The 17,447-nt window shown below is 41.7% G+C and overlaps 1 protein-coding gene across 1 annotated transcript in view; it reads right to left on the minus strand.

Annotated features, from left to right (window-relative positions):
• The window catches only part of CACNA2D3 (calcium voltage-gated channel auxiliary subunit alpha2delta 3), a 198,457-nt gene that overhangs the window by 113,018 nt on the left and 67,992 nt on the right, over positions 1–17,447 (minus strand). Inside the window, exons 9-14 of the mRNA XM_008051748.2 lie at positions 15,589–15,634; positions 15,328–15,425; positions 13,173–13,266; positions 9,874–9,969; positions 4,330–4,451; positions 1,634–1,714 (exon numbers count right to left, since the gene is read on the minus strand). Of these exons, the coding sequence (XP_008049939.2) occupies positions 1,634–1,714; positions 4,330–4,451; positions 9,874–9,969; positions 13,173–13,266; positions 15,328–15,425; positions 15,589–15,634 (537 nt within the window). The remainder of the gene's footprint in view (positions 1–1,633; positions 1,715–4,329; positions 4,452–9,873; positions 9,970–13,172; positions 13,267–15,327; positions 15,426–15,588; positions 15,635–17,447) is intronic.

The following is a 17,447-nucleotide window of genomic DNA, read 5'->3' on the forward strand; positions in this document are numbered from 1 at the left end:
CGTTCTTCTCTAGAAATGGATACACAGTGCTTAGGCTGAGCCCACATTTTACCCACTCTCAGCCAAACAGGAATTTATGAAATATAAACCATTTGGAAACATGTGAGCATAGTTTTAAACTTGGACAGAGGTGGCAGGGATAGGTACAGTGGACTTAGGTTTGACCCAGAGCATCCTTCATGATGACTGGATCAGAAAATCCAAGGAAAGGTTTTTTAAAAGAAATGTCAGACAGACAGACAGCTTTGGTTTAACCATGTCTTTGACAGCTATTGCTTGTGGCCCTAGCTCCCAGGAGATAACATGTCTCCAGGATTAGCTGGATGAGCATGCCGGGAGGTAAGTGAGCCTGACCTCCTTTAAACAAAAATAAATCTTGCTGAGTTAAATGATCCTGTCTCCTACTTTCCTCAAGGAACATGAGACATTAAGTGGCAAAATTTAAAGACAGCAACTGTGAATGCTCAGAGCCTATATTTCCTGGCTGATTAATTATATGTCTGCTTAGTTCAAGATGAGCCACAGGTCAGATACATAAGACTGTCTTCCTTGTCATAGCCAGCAACCTAGGACACTGTCTCCAAACCTTTCAACCCTACTAATATGATTATAATGCACAAAGTCGGAAATAAGGTGGGGAAAAAAGCAGTATGTCCTAGCCTAAGAGCAACCACTTCAAACAGGTCATCTCCATCTGCTCCATCTGCATTCCTTCCCACAAATATTCACAGTATGTGAAGATAGAGAAGTTGACGTTCAAAGTCACCCTAAAGTACAATTTATTGAAGAAGACTGCTGGGAAATGAAATGACCTTCTTTGGTAAACCTAGCCAATACTAGGACGATGCCTGGAACACATCACCCATCCATCAACCAATGGCTCCAACAATTATAGACCACGTGCCAGACCCAGAATAGACCACGTGCCAGATACACTCTTAGGTCTTATTTAGGTCAGCAGTTGTCCTCAAAGAAAAGTCTGTGGCAGTGTACAGTCATTTAGGCCAAATACCACCAATGAAAGCCTCCAGCCATCCACAGACATATGATGACACTCCTGAAAAATGAGAGAAACGGGAAAAGCCAGAGACAGGGTGTCTTTGCCAATTCAAGACTCTAAGCTGTGAGATGTTTTTCCTTTTCCCTGATCCCAAATGTAGCACCTGCAGATACATCTAACTAATTCCTCAGGGGGATTAGAGTAATGAAAATCGCAGTCTCTCTAGAGAAGGGCACATTTTGGTTTATGTCTGCCTAAAACAAGCCTGCAATTCCCTTGTATACCCATTGTAATTCTAATGATATAGAAGCAAGAAGTCTGGAGTTTTCTTTAAAGGAACATGCTCTCTGCCATCAAGACATTCTCCTCTGCATGTCCAATAATTTCTTACTGGTCCAGAACTTAAGAATAGAAACGCTGAGAAAGATTTCTGTTTTCACATCGATCATGACCAGCAATCAGATCCTGGTTTTGGAGGAGATGACACTAAGCTGAGGAGGAAGTAATTTTACTTTGTTTCTTTTTTCAAAACCAACTTTTTGGAGGATAAACATGGTACAGGAAGTAGTTGATTGGTTCAGATGAATGAACACCATTCTCACTCTGTATTCACTGATTGACTCTATCATTTACCTGCTACCACGGGAGACTTCCGTTCATCCAGGAGCTGGATGGAGGTACTCGCTGTCACCACATTGCTTTTGTTGACTGTTCCTGTAAAAAGAAAAACCACCACAACAAAAATAAGGATAGCTATAATGTCCACGTTAGGAGAGTAGTCATATTGACCCATAGTCACAAATTCTGCAAATTGTTCTGGGGTTTGGTTACCAGATATCAGAGTCTTCGGGGCTGTGGATACTCTGCCTATACTGTTGGGCCATGTGCAATGCAACCAGGCCTTTCAGCTGAAGGAATCAATGCCCTGAGTTATGACCGCCTGCCCTGGGGAACATCCAGCCTCTTCATATCCAAATCATTGACCACTATGGAGGGACCACATTTTCTGGAAGTCTGTGGTTACAAATTGCAGTGTTTACTTGTGTCGGCAGTCATATTTACATTGCCTGTCTAAATATAGCCTCAGAGAGCTAAATGAGAGTTTTGAAATTATTTTACAAGTTGGCAACTCAACTTTAGTTCTGATTCATTGGTTGAATCTTTACTTATCTATAAAATTCTAATTTCAAACCCACTTTTTCTGAACAAAACCATTCTAAACAGGGTAGAGCTGGAGTATAATCTTTATTCCAAACTTATTATTCTGGTAACTGGTAAGAATATGGCATTAGTATTAAGGGACTTTCAATTACTAACAATGGTTCTAATACCTGTGAATTAAAAGATGCTGAGCACAATTCTGAATGCCTAGAGTTAATAACTGTTAGTCTAATGCCTGCCTTATAAAAGGTGCTCAATTAATGTGAGTTGGATGTAATCCAATTGAATTGAGAAGCAGGGAAAAGTCAGACCTGAATTTGAATACACTTATGACTGAAGCAAATAGAATTTTTTTCCTGGCCCAACTCTCAGCAGCAATATAAACCAACTTCTTTTCCAGTTTTTGCAGATTTTCAATACATAGTAGAGAAAACTAGTGAGTGCTCTACCACAATGACTTGTAGTTGGTGATTTCCTGAATCTAAAGGGGCCATGAAATTTCCTAAGACGTTATATCATCCATCACTTTACCATAAACAAGGTAAATTTCATTTCCTTATACAATTACAGTGAAATTTCAGTGAAAATCCCACTTACCAAAAATCAATTCAACAACAGCTTTAATTAATCAGAATTTGTTTTTTCTGGACATAATTCTTTTTCCTAAAAAACAGTGAAGAGCAAAGCAAACTGACACAAGCGACCATCACACACGTGTACACAGAGCAGTCTGGGGAGATGCTCTCATCTCCCACAGCTCCTTCTCCCTGTCCAGTTTTGGGCAAAAGCCACTCTGTCACCAAATTCCAGTACGGAAACAGAAGAAAAGCAACTAAATTCTAATTTTTGCTTTAGAGGATTGAGAAAAAGGAAGTTTCATGAGATTGCTTGATTGAAGACAATGTTATTATTCATAGGTTTACAGCACAAGGAAAAAGTTGATATTTTCATTAATAAAGTATGAAACAGATAAGTATAAAGAAAAATCTTCAGACACTTGGACATTTATAGTTGAGAAAGCACACATATGTTTGGGCTTGCATACTCAGAGGCCTATCAGCAAAGGAGCACAGACTCAAAAAATCTCAGACCTGGAAAGAATCTAACAGATAATCTAACTGGAAATCTCAACCAGTGACAGAATCTCATGAATAACTTTCAGTCTTTCCTTAAATATGTTCATTAATGAGGACTTGTTTTCCTAATGAGTCAATTCAACTAATTATTGGTCAACTCTTATCAACATGTCTTCCACATACTTCAAAAGCAAATTTTGTGAAAAGATTTTCACTCATGGAAATGAGAAAGAACCAAAACTTAGGGAGGAAGACTAGACACAGGCACTGAAGAGTTTCCCTTAGGGTTGACATAGGGATGTTTATAAGAGATTAATATGAAAGGCCCTGATGTAAAAGATAATTAAAAATTGAACTTTCCAGAGCAATCTAAGTTTATAGAACCAGATTTTATTCATCTTTGAAGTTTCTACAATGTCCAGTATAGAGCCTTATATAGAATGAACACCAAAAAATAACAGATACATGAGACAAGAAAAAAAGCAAGGACAAATGAAACATTCTCAGTTTACTTTGCTTCTAAAACTCAGTTCTTCTTGGAGGAAGAGTGACCTTAATTCTTTTCGTACCAACATACCATGAAATCTTAGGACTGAAAAAGTAGGCATCTACATGCCTCTCATTGGTCACTGCGTCCTTCTGTCAGGAGAGCACATGGCTGTACAAAGTCAGTCCTGACTCCTGCTTATCAGTTTAAATCAATTCAGTTCACAAGGAGAATTGTGGACCTCTGAAATGATGTGACTTACTGAAGGTTCTGGCAAAAGACACTTGAACTTTCTCTAAGTGGGACCATGACAACATTTTAAAAACCTGCCTGAGAAGTTTATATTTAAGCTCCATAGGGTACAAAATACCAGCCCTGCATCCTGAAAGCCTTTTGCACAGTTTGGCAGAGTAAAGCCTTCATTTTATTTGGGACCATCGCACTTAAGGAACAGGTCAGTAGTTCAGGGATGACCCATATCAGCACCAACTCTCAAGGTTGACCATGATTCTTTTCAGCATTCAGGCAGCTCCCCCACACTCTGTAGACAATGCTCAGGCTTCCCAGTCAGCCAGCCAGAGCCCACCTCCAACAAGGGTACCCACCGGTGCTGAATGGGATTGAGTAGACAAAGCTCCCTGGAATCTGCTCAGCGGCTCTTCGGTACCAGAGAGGAAAATGGTCTGCGTTAAAAATGTTCTCCTTGTCCCCAGCTTTCAGGAAGTCCCTTGAAGTGGAAAAGAATAAGAAGAGAATTGCTCCACTCAGCAAGATAAAGGTGGGCACGGTGCATCCCAACAGCCTTAGTCAGGGGAAACCAGTGTTGTCTTTTAGAATCCCAGCTTGCCATTCTCAGTACAGAGGGGACCTTGAGTTAACATTGGGCACCCCAGATTACTCAAGTATATCTCGTAGAGCTCTGGCAGTCAGACTCCAAGTGGGTGAAACAATTTTTTCTTGTATATCTAGTGAACTACTTATCTTATTTTTTGAGTTGGAGTCTCACTCTGTCGCCCAGACTGGAGTGCAGTGGCCGCTCCCGGCCACCGCAGCCTCGACCTGCTGGGCTCCAGTGATCCTTCTGCCTCAGCCTTCCAAGTAGCTGGAATTACAGGCATGCGCTACCATGCCCGGTTGATTTTTTGATTTATTGTAGAGATGAGATCTCGCTGCCCAGGCGGGTCTCGAACCCGCGGGCTCAGGCAATCCACTCACCTCAGCCTCCCAAAGGCGCGGGATTACAGGCTGAGCCACCGAGCCCGGCTACTACTTATCTTAAAGTCTAAAGCACCCCAAAAAACTAAGCCTCCAGGAATCATATTAGAAGACCAGAGGAGGGTCCCTTTAAAACAGAAAGTTTTACCTAGCTTTGAAATCCTCACACATGTATGTGCACAAACCCTGGAAGAATCTACTTAAATAGATATTCTTCTCGGACAGGTATAAAGAAGGTAAATCACCCTTCTTAGGAAAAGTGTAAAGGAGGTAAAGATGGGCCCATGTCAAGATCCTGCACCGTTCTTCCCTCAGCTGCCTACTCTCCAGACAAATAGGATTCACATCGTGCCCACTGGGAATCCATGCCCTCCTTGACTCCTGCTTTCTGCCCCCAGTGCTTTGGCCTATCTGGAAAGCTACATGCATTCTTCTTCCCATTCCTTTCTCTCAAAGTCATACTCATTTTCCAGGTGTATCTCATATATCACCTACCCCATGAATCCACAGAGACATGTGCAAGCATTTGCCCCACCCTGGGTCCCCACACTCTTAGTCACTCACACAACTTTCTTTTACTTGGCATTATCTGCACAATTTTCATGTCCCCTTCCCAAGCCTCCGAAGATCTCTGAGGACAGGATCTTGGTTCACATTTGTGCAACCTCCATAGACATACCCAAGTAAGTCTTAAGCATACTCAAGTCCCAATGTGTGTTTGTTGATATTATTTCCTTTTAGGGAGTCATGCCTTTGCTGTAGCACCTGAGTGCCTCATCTTGGTTAACATGGTACAACTTGGGGGAAGAAATGACTGGTGACTACTCCACACTTTTCAGGAAGGGAGACCAATCAGGGACAATGTGTAGGTAGGGGAGAGGCCAGCAGTTGGAGCAGAGACAGCACCACTTTCAAACAAGCTGTTTGCAATATGGAGTTGGATTGCATGGACCATGGAGAGAAATTTTGATATTAAGTTGTAACTAGTTGGTTTCTTGAAGTTGGCATGCAGAAGCATTCTGTAGTTGTAGGGTGTGGCTCACCAGAGTTCCATTGACCTCTACCAATGACAGGGCACTCATTTTTTAGAGAGGAAGCCCATGCCATCAGAAGGTACTCCCCAAGTTCTTAGAAAGCTCTGGAATCTGCCTCCTTGTAACTTGCACTAGCATGTCCTCACTCCTCTCTAAGTACTGAGACTTTCTTTCTCTCAATATCACCAGGATCTGGCTCTCAGCAGGCACTCAGTGTATGCTTAATGACCACAGAATAAATCAAATCTCATATTCACATAAGACCTCCTCAAGTATTAAAGACAATTTCCTACAACTTTCCTAAATAAATTTCTGACTTCTTTCAAATTCCCTCATCAACCTGGCCACCTTCCTTTGTAAATGCTTCACTTTGCTAAGACCGCTATAAAATGGTGTGCTACCAGAACTGGTCGTCATAGACCAAAAATAGTCTGACATAACATAGCTGCCTACATTTGTTTACTGACTTTCACTGACATGATGAGTCTCCAGCAATTAAAAACTTTTGGTTTTAGTTAGGTAAATGCAGTCTACTCTCACTCAGAAGGCCAAGGCCAACTTTGGAGTCACGAGCAAGACTGAGAAGGAGAAGGTGCAGAGATCCCCCGTACTGTTCAGTGTGCTGGACATTGGGACCTCTAGGCTCAGCATGATGAATAAGCCCCCCCTGGCTTATGTGATTATATTTCCCAAAACTAAAGTCATCAGGTTACACAAATATTGAAATTTTAGCCTTTTCTCTTCTCTTTTCTTTTCATATGAGAGTCTTTTACAAACCTGACTTGGACAGGTAGGGGAGGAGACTCTGCTGTCCAGTCCTTGGCGGGATGAACAGCTGCCTGCTTTTGGTTTGCATAACACCCTTTCATATGCGGTATTATGTAATTCTGATAATATCATAGTAGGTATAGCATTATTATTATTCCCATTTCATGGATGAGTAAATAGGGACTCAGACACTTCATTACTCACCCAAGGCTCACCCAGCCAAGGCTGTGTGGAAGGTGGTTTCACTCCTGGCAGGTATGTTCAGTGGTTAGAGGCACATCACCATACACCAAAGGTAGCTTGTTCATGTAGCAATGCATGGTGCTACATAAGGCCTTTTGCCAGAATCATGATAGATGGGAACACTAGCTGGGTTAGAAGGTATGAAGTGTTCCTCACTTAGACTGATGGTGACATTCAGGCTTTGGGGGTGGCAAGCAATACGCCTGGGATACTTCACATCTGGGTGGCCAGTACCCTGCTACTCAGGACAGCACTGGCATCCAGGGCAGCAAGCTAGAGCCTGCAACACTTATCTCCCTTAGCTCTGGTGTTAATGTGAAAGGATTGGGTTACGAAGAAACTGGAAGGTCCCTGCCAACTACTGAGCAGTGATTCAGGAGAGAGCAGTAAGGAGAGACCTGATTCCACAGAATTCCAAAAATGATTTTCAGGAAGAAAGATCCTCCTGGGTTAGATGAAACCCTACTTCTGGATATTAGGAGCTATTGTGGTATTGTGTCAGGCAGTTCTAAGTTTTAGACAGAACTGGATGACCTTGGGTGAATAACTAAGTGTCTGAGCCCCCATTTACTCATCTATGAAATGGGAATGATAATAATGCTGTGCCTACTAAGATACTATCAGAATTACATAATACCACATGTGAAAGAGTATAATGTAAACCGAAAACAGGCTCAAACAAAATACAGCATTCTTAAAGCCCAAGGGTTTCTTTTGTTCCCTGTGGTTCAAATGGAAAGTATAAAGTGGTCATCTTTTAAGCTTAGAGCTGCACACTCTGAAGGTTAACATCACTGGCTACTAAATGCATCGTGGAGGTCACACTGAAGGCACAGAATATACTGTTACTACTGGGAACGATGGCCAAGTTGCAGAGGCTGAGAATTAGAATTGACCTACTTCCAAATGCTGGTGGTGAGGACAGGAGATGGAATCTCACTGTAGGCACCTGTTGATAGTACAAGTAATCCTAGGATGGGAACTTTGAGTTATCAAGTCCTCTGCTCAAGACTTTGAGCTCTTCCTTTTATGCCCTAGTCAAAAACAAAAACTAAACCCAAACCAGAAATGCTAACAACTTTCTAGTCCTGACTTTGAGAGTGTATCCACACAACTGGATCTTGACAGATGCCATCTGACAGGAGAGGAGAGCCAGGTAAAAGATCCTAAGACAACAGACATCAAGATGCCTTTATGGGATCCAATGATATGACTTTCTTAAAGACAGAAGATTTCCTCCATCTAGGTAGTCAATGAGTACCCACTCTGGGTCACAGTAATGCTACTGGGAATGGAATTCATTGTCGTAAGTATTTTTAGCTTCCCAAAGCAGTTTTTCACCCATAACTGTTTTGAACCTCACAATAATCAAAAGAAATTACCCTCACTTTTCAGGTGAATAGAATGAAGGCACACAAGTGAGATGAGCCAGGTACACATTCCAGCATTCCTGAGCATAGTCCTGTAGTCATTCAAATCCATCACAATAACACAGATATCAGACTAGTAAGCTGTCATGTTTTGTTGTTGTTATTGTTTCTCATTTGCTTGTTTTAATTTCAATACCAGCAGCAGCATTCCTCTGGAGCATTAAAATCTATTCCGATGTTTCCCTTTGTCTCTCTGGATCCTAACAGGAGAAGGTAATGTGTATCTCAGCACTTCTTATCCTTCCTAGGAAGTTGCCCTTTGGAAAAATTTGCTCGTGGGTAAAAAGCTAAATTTTTTTTTTAAACTTTAAAAAATGTTGCAACTATAGCCAACTTCATAGATAATAAATGTGAGATACCAACAAAGCCAAAGTCCTGGAACTAAATTCAAAGCCAGTCTCCCAAAATATCTAAAAACAGATTGACCTGCCATTCATCAGATTTGATTTTGCACAGTTATGTGAGGGCCTCATCTAACAGAGGCAAGCAGCACCATTGAACTCAGGCCTGATGGGAGGGAAGTATCTCCTCCTTGGGCCCCTGATGGGCCATTGGCCACCACCCTGAGGCTTGGTTATTCACCCCCAGGTACCCTGAAAATCTGGGTATGGCATGTTCCATGGTAAATTCTGAACTCACACATACACTTGCAAACCACACTCAAACTTTAAATCTCAGGATCCATTTGTCCCTGGTCCAAAAACACCTCTTGCTTCAGGGAAGAGGAATTCAGAAAACTTACTGATGGGCTCAGAAAAGATTTCACAGATTTTCTACCAGCTCTGGTGAAACAACAATTTGATGAGTTAAGGGTCCTTGGCTCTCTGAAGACACAGAGGCTGGGAAGTGACTTAAAGGGCTTCTAGGTCTTGAACACAGCAACTGTCTGCCCACTGTCCATCTAGGTTTTTTTGTAAGTGCCAGGAAATATTGTCAAACCCCAGTGCCCCGAGACGGCCTGGCACTGGGTGTGGGGCTCTGCAGTCCCTCAGGCTAAGCACAGAGGCACAGAGGTTTATTAAAACATAAACAAACACATAAACAAGACTTGGAACACTGATTTTGGTGCAGGCAGGAATTCCTCGGCATAGCCGCAGAACAGCTGAATGCCCTGAAGGCCTCTGTCAGGAGATGAGCCCTTCCTCCCTCTGGCGGCTCCCCCAGCAGCCCCACCACCTCCTAGAATTCTGAAATGACTCACCAGAGAGGGAGAGGACTCCAGGACGGTGGACAGAAGCCAACAAGTATGAGGAACAAAGGGTTGTGGAAGGGCTAACTGGCAGGTTGAGCACACACGCTGGGGCCCCCATGGTAGAACAGAGAGGAAAAATCTCAACAGGCCTGGGATGGCCTGATTTTTGTTTCTACCAGCAGGGGAATAGAGAAATAAAATAAGCTTCCCTTTGAATTTCCCATTTCAGGAGCTCATTGGCCCCTGCAGAGGGGCTCTCCTACTTACTGATTGGTGAGCTGCTCAGCTCCCACAAATAGGTTGATTCTTGAGAGGCCCGTGCGAGTGCCGAGAAAGGCAACCTCCACACCCTTGTCAGAGTTCCTGAAACAGAACAGCAGACTTCAGGGAGATGCTTCTAGACAGTAAGCAGATAATGGCTTTTGCATATTAAGACTCATGGAATGTTTTACAAAATAATCAGTTTTGAGACCTGAACTTTAAAAGGCATTATAGAAACACCACACACACACACACACACACACACACACACACACAGATGCTAAGCTAACTCTTAGAATGCTAAGCTAACTCTTATCCCTTACACAAGTTTTCACAATGATATTTGCACTTGCAGAAAAAATGAAGAACTCCTTGCCAAAAAGAGCAGCATCAGAAAAATGTACTTCCAACCATAAACACATCTTTATCTCAAGGTTTTGGGTACAAGGTCAGAGAGAGCAGGCTGGGAATGGAAAGGAGTTTAAGAAGAAGAAGAAAATCATTAGGACTAGTTTTTTGCATTGATGCTACCAAGTCTTCTTTTTTGTTTTGTTTTGTTTTGTTTTAGAGCTGAAGGGCAGTGGCATAATAATAGCTCACAGCAGCTTTGAACTTCCAGGCTCCATCAATCCTCCTGCCCCAGCCTCTTGAAGTCAGGGCTAAAGGTGCATGGCACTACACCCAGTTAATTTTTCAATTTTCTTGTAGAAATGAGGTCTTACCATGTTGCCCAGGCTGATCTGGAATTCCTGGCCTCAAGTGATCCTACCATCTTGGCCTCCCAAAGTCCTGGGATTATAGGCATGAGCCACCATGCCCAGCCACCAAGTCTATTCTTGATTCTGAGATCATTAGTGGAATCTCCCATTAGAGAAAACCAGCAACTGAGCCACTGAGCCAAGTTTGCAACCTCCCTCAGTCTGAAATTCCACATAACTGGAATAGGATCTGACTTCCACACAGTTGTAGGGGACCAATTTATAACTTCTATCAGAGAACAGGCCTTATTCTCATCACCAACACCAATGTAAATAAAAAAATGGCTTCTTCTAATACCCCTGTAGGATGCCACACACTCAAAGAATGGCCTTAGCACAGAAAACTAATTTAAAAATTCACTAAAAATAATTTTGTTTCAACATCCAAGGCAAATTTTATGTTTGAGCCTGTTCTTCAGGATATTTGCAATGCACGTTTCTTCTCTGTAAAACACGAATGGCCTTTCTCTACAAACATATACTTGTATCCAATAATAAAAATATGAAGAGAAGACCAATTCTTGAATTTGCTTCTTTGTCCTAGATGTTAGCTGTAATTTAACCCCAAACATCATCCATGTTAACTTTCAATTCAAGATTGGTTACTTGATCTTTGATGGTAGTCAAAATGGTCAATACTACCTTTAAGTATTTAAGGGATGACTAAAAGCTAGCACTATGCATTTGTTCCTGCTTGAAGTCTACACCAAACTAGAAAGCTAGGCTGTCCAATCAGTTACAGATGTGGACTATGAAGCAAGCTACCATTTTGGAAATCTTTAGTATGTGTTCAGAATCAATCAGCACTCTTCGTTCAAGATTTTGAGCTTCATGAGAGCCTAAAAGAAACATTGCCACATCCACTGGAAAAAGAAGCCTGGGGAAGGCTTAATTCTTTGCCAACTTTTCAGGGAATAAGATCCATATTGGTTAGCAGTCCAAGGACACCCCCAAATATAATAACAATGGCAGTCTCTCTCTGCAGCTTCAGAATCACATATTGAACAACCTACCTGACATCTCCACTTGGGAGACTTTCCGCCATTTTAATCTTATGATGTCTAGAAGAGACTCTGGTCATGCATAGTCCCAAACCTGATACTCTCAGTATCTCTTGTCCCAGTGAACAGCACCATCTACTCAGGTGCTCATAACATAAGCCTGGGAATGTCCCTTGATGGCTCAGCCTCCCTGCCCTCATCCAATAAACCCAACGTCAAGTCCTAAGGGTTTCACCTCTGACACAGGCCACAAGTGGGCCTCTTCTCTCTGTGTCCACTGCCCTGTTCCAACAGGCAAATCCCTGGGAGTGTTGTAAGAACCTTGAATATTGTTCTTACCCCATTATACTCTGTTCTTCACATAGCAGTAAAGAGATCTTTTCTAAAACATGCAGTTCTGATCATTCTACCTTCTTAAAATCCTTCAGTGATTTTCCAATACTCTGAGTATAAAACCCAAAATCTTTAACTTGATTCCCAAGGTTCTGAGTCACCAGGACCCTCTGCAGCTTCATCTGACATCTTCCAGCCTACCCTTTACATGTCAGCTATGTTGACCTTATTTATATTCTTCCAATGTCGAATACTTTTTCACCTCAGGGCCTTTTCACATGCTAGCCCATCTTTCTGGAATGCTCCCCAGCCCATCTTCCCCCTCCACTTTATATCTTGTTACAGTCTACATGTCTTTACATTTCCTTCAAAGTCATTATCATGAGTCTTAACAATATAACACACTATATACTGCAGGCACCATGATGGCAAGGCCTCCATCTGTGTGGGTTACCATTTTGCCAACACCCAGCTCAGCGCCTGGTACATAACAGACACACTATCAAGACTTGATGAATGAACAAATGAATGAAAATGAAAATAAAATCGATGACAGGAGAGAAGGGAAGACAAAATGATGGAATGGATAATTGAAGAATAGAGAAGGGGAGAGAAACAAATAATGTATCATATGAAGTTATCAGGAAAAAAGCTATTTTTCCTCTTTTTAATAGTCTACTTAAAATAATAGTAAAAAAAACTACAAATAAGCTACTAATGCCATTCTCGCTCTAGTCTTTGATGTCAACTACCCTTGTCCTCCCCCCACCCCCTCCATGCTATACTTCATAAATAAAACCCCAGGGTTATATCTTACACTCTATGAAACAGAGCTCTCACTTCCCTGTCCTACTCACAGCATAACCTGGCCCAGATCCCAAGTTCCCTCAAGACTGTGAAGTAGAGAGAGCTGTGGCAAGGCAGGAAACAAAATGCTCCTTCCGCCTCCCTCTCTCTCGGAAGTGTCACCCTACCTCAGCATACCGAATTTCATGTAATGTTACAACTCAAACAAATTATATGTCAGACCCAGGAGCTTGCCATCCAAGCCTGAGCCGCTAATCTGCTCTAGCTCTTGTGGTTTGGAGCTTTGGGGAAAATTAAAGAACTTTAACACCAGGCTCCTAAAACAGTTTAGTTCTTTAAACCATAACCATATTTTGGAGTGTCGGTGAGGAAATGGCCATGAAAGGGGGCACGTGCAACCACTTACTCAGATTTGTTGAGGGCCAGGCTGGTCCAGTATGCTTCAATGGGAGCACTCACCACAGCATCAAAGAGAACTTCTTGGATCAATTCTTTATCACCTGTTGGGAGGGACAGATAAGACAGCATGGGCGGGCTGGAAGAGGGATGAGAGGTATGCTGGCTCATTTTGCAGTGACTGCCAGCTACTTTCTCCCACGGTGTGTTGCATGAATTAGCTTTCCACCAACTGAAAACACGAAACAGTTCTGACACCTGATCTGCCCACAACATAGGAGCCTCCAAAGCATTTGGACTAGATGATAGTAAAGTGAGAGGCTTGGGTGTCTCACACTTGGATTTGCTACTTTCTCACTCTGTCACTCTGTCTCATGGTTCCTGCATGGACCAGCATGCCAACTCCAGACCTGGAGAGCTGAGGCCAGTACTCCTCCGATGGTTGGTTCTTATCATCTCCATCTCTTCCTCAACTAAAGCTTGCAATTCCTCAGCACCTGATCTCAGCCCATTGCAATGTGGGAAAGAGATATAACTTAATGACTACTGGTACTCTTATTTTGTGACTTCTATTAATATTTTTTCATGGTAGAGGAGAATATCTGGCCCTATTTGGTGGGACTTTTAGTAGAGATCTGTGGAAGAAGCTAAGGGATAAGAGGATATCATAAGTCTAGGAGAGGCCTCCTAAAGCTTTCCAATCACCCCACAGAGAAAGGCAAGTAATTATCACATAAGGCAGGTCAGTCCTCACCATGACTGGGGGCAAGAAAACACAATAGAGTTTTGCTGAAAAGCAAAAACTGGAAATAAACAAAACAATGCATCATCAGCAAAACAATGGATAAACTGAGATCCCTATCAGAATTCTATGCAGTAATTCAAACAAATGCATTAAAGCTAAATGATCGACACAAATAAGTTTCACAAGTATAAGGAGTGAAAACACATTGTAGTACATATATGCTATATGTAGCAATCATACAATATTATACTATATATTATTAAGTTTAATATATAGGATAATAAAAACAATGCTACATGTTTATGGATACCTACTTATGTAGTAATTGCATAAAATGCATGAAAATGACGAACAAATACTGATGGCCATTCTCTTTGGGAGAGAAAAGGACAGAGCAGGACTGCATGGGAGACTCAACATTATCTATAATATTTCATTCCTTAAAAAGTACTTGAAGCAAATATGGAAAAATAATAAAATTTGATAAAGCTATATGGTGACAATAAATACATTTTTATATTATCTCTATATTTTTATATGTGCCGTTAAGAAGTCAAATAAAATGAAAAATTAGGCTCACATGATGTTCATCTGATCCATTCCCTATCAGAGTATACCCCTAAAAGTACATCTATTCCACAAAGATGTTTTTAGTAGCTACACCTCTCCATAGCTACACCTCTCATACGATTGCTGTGGCTATTCCATAAGGTATTGTATGTAAAACACTTTTGACATCATTGAATAGGTAATGCTTGTTAGAGGTGGAGCAGGTGCCATGCTCATCTTTGGTGGCTCTCCTCATTCCCAAACTTTAGCTACTGGAGCCATCTTGTGACAGTACAGGGCTCCTGCCTTGGGGGTATCCAGGCCTGCTGCTTTTCTTCCTTGCTTCTTTTACACCAGCTATTGGCCATTTCTTACTCATTAAGCTCCCCAAGAGGACACTCGGTAGGAGGAGGAGAAGTAGAATATATACCATGCCAATAAGAAATGTGTCCCAATGGTGACTCTACTCTTGGAAAAACTAGGAGACCTATACAATGGCTTTGTATGAGACAAGTCCTATTTCCAGCCTTGCTTTCTCATTTGTAAAATAAAGGAGCTAGAAGAACATATATTTACAGTCCCTTCCCAGTTGTAACATTTCCATCCTATTATTTTGCTTGACTAAATGGTCCGGTAGGGGCCAGATCCAACACAAAGGGTTAAACAGGGATTAGGGGCTTTGTGTGATTTTTGGTAACCCACACTCTTTCTCCTGTTCCTACAGGAAGTAGATATTTGGCTGGATTTTATGTGACTGATAGTCTCTGCCAAAGCAAAGTTTCCCTTGAAAATTGAGGCGAAAATGGTTTTGAGTTCACCACTCCCTCTGCCATCCCATGCAGACACAACATGCTTTTGAAAGCACACTCACATTGGAGCAGAGGTTCTTTGCCTCTGAGGTAGAGCTTAATAGCTTCTAGTTGAGACAGATGACGGTGCTCAGGGTGTAGGTCAGTGTTGCAGTAGGACCTAAGAACATGACATGGTCCAAAACAAGAGCAATTAAAATATTTACAGCATCTCTTTCCTTTGCCTTTGAACCAGGAAAATCAGGCAAAGGAACACAAACAATTTGAAACCAAAGAGGGCAACAAAGGAAGCCAATGCCACTGAAAGATTGTTTAATTCTTACCATTCATCTGCCAAGGATACATCAGGGTGTTCTAAATCATGCAGGCCTGGAGGTCAAGAGGAAGGGGTTAATGAGTAAGTACCACTCCCCTCATCATCCTGAGTGCTTTAAATATTTTAGGGTAGGGCTGTGGGGTGGGTTAAGGGTAGACATCAACCCCAAAGGGATCTGCCTGGGAAAAAGGATTCTGATCAAAATCAACAAGTTTTCCTCCCAGAAAGAACTCTCTCCCCACCTCTACCTCATTCAGCCAGCACTGCCACCTTCTCAGACTATATATTCCAGGAAGCCCTTATCCCCTTGACAATAAATGATACACCAATGACCCTGGGGAAGAAGCTTAACATGATGTTAGAAACACTGACTCTGGAGCTCCATATAGTCCGAGTTGGAAACTGGGCTAGGCCACTTAACTCTTGTGTGACGTTAGCAGGTTACTTTACTTTTCTAAATGTCAGTTTCTTCTTGTGCAAAACAGGAATAATAATAGTCCCTAACTGATAGGTAGTTGTAAGGGTGAAATTATAGGTTTAACAATATGAAATTGTCAATACTTGTTTTTGACCAGCAAAAATTACTAGTTATTATAGGATCCTAAGTAAAAACGAGTCATCTGTCTGGGAAGGTAGCTAGGGAAGCTGGGGCTTGCAGAGAATTTGGGAGTTTTTATAGAATGCTCCAGACCACCCTAACTCTGGCAAATCACTCACTCCTTCCTTGAGTTTTCATGTGACTTGTTTCCGATAGGCTATTAGCAGACATACACTTATGAAAGTTGACCTCAGGAACTTCAATGATGCTTACAGCCTGTTCTGGGGAGTCAGTCAGTTTCTTAAATGACCAATAGTAACTTAGTGCACTCAGGACTCCAGGTTCCTCCTCGAATACAATGTATAAAATAATAGCAAAACACTAGCTCTATCACTCAAGTCTACTTGATTTTACAGGAGGTAGAGAATAAATTCGATCGAACATCATTGTATATGTCCCAAGTGGCCATATCCAGGCTCCTGAACTCCTACAGGTTGAATGACCTGGGAATATTATATCAACTCTTTGAGTTCTATCAACCATGAAATACAAGTAATATTGCATAACTCACAAACTCTGCAAAACAGCATAGTGATTATTCCCTAGGACAATCCATCCATTTATGCATCTTTTCTTTTTTTCTTTCTCCCCCTCAACAACCAACCTTTCTTCCCTCTTTCTTTCCTTCCTCCTGCCTTCCCCATCCCTTCCTTCCTTCAATATTTTTAGCACCTGCTATTTGCCAGGTACTAGTCTAGGCTCTGAGAATATAGCAGCAAACAAAACAAAAATAACTGCCTTCATCATATTTAATTTTCAATGGCAGAAAAGAGATATGTAAATTAAATTGAAATGAAAATATATAGCATAAAAATTGGTGGCAAAGACTAAGAAGAAAAAGAAAGCATGGAACAAGAATAGGGAGGGCCAAGAGATGGGGAGTGTTGAGAGAGTTTTCATTCTAACTATGGTAGTTAGGGAAGGCTTCATTGAGGAAGAGTCATTTTTTTGGTCTGTTTTTAAGTTCTAGGCATTTGGCTTTGTGCATAGCTATTTTATTATATAATCCTTACAGTGTCTCTGGAATAGGCATTCTTTTATTTTACCAATAAAGACAAACAATGATAACAGCCTAGACACTCAAAAAGGCTAATTATGCCGGGCTTGGTGGCTCAACCTCTACTCCTGCGCCTTTGGGAGACTGAGGTGAGTGGATTGCCTGAGCCCGTGGGTTCGAGACCCACCTGGGCAGTGAGACCTCATCTCTACAATAAATCAAAAAATCAACCGGGTGTGGTAGCGCATGCCTGTAATTCCAGCTACTTGGA

This window comes from Carlito syrichta, unplaced genomic scaffold (genome assembly GCF_000164805.1).
Source record: "Carlito syrichta isolate Samal-C Ts95f unplaced genomic scaffold, Tarsius_syrichta-2.0.1 Scaffold230150, whole genome shotgun sequence".
Lineage (NCBI taxonomy): Eukaryota > Metazoa > Chordata > Mammalia > Primates > Tarsiidae > Carlito > Carlito syrichta.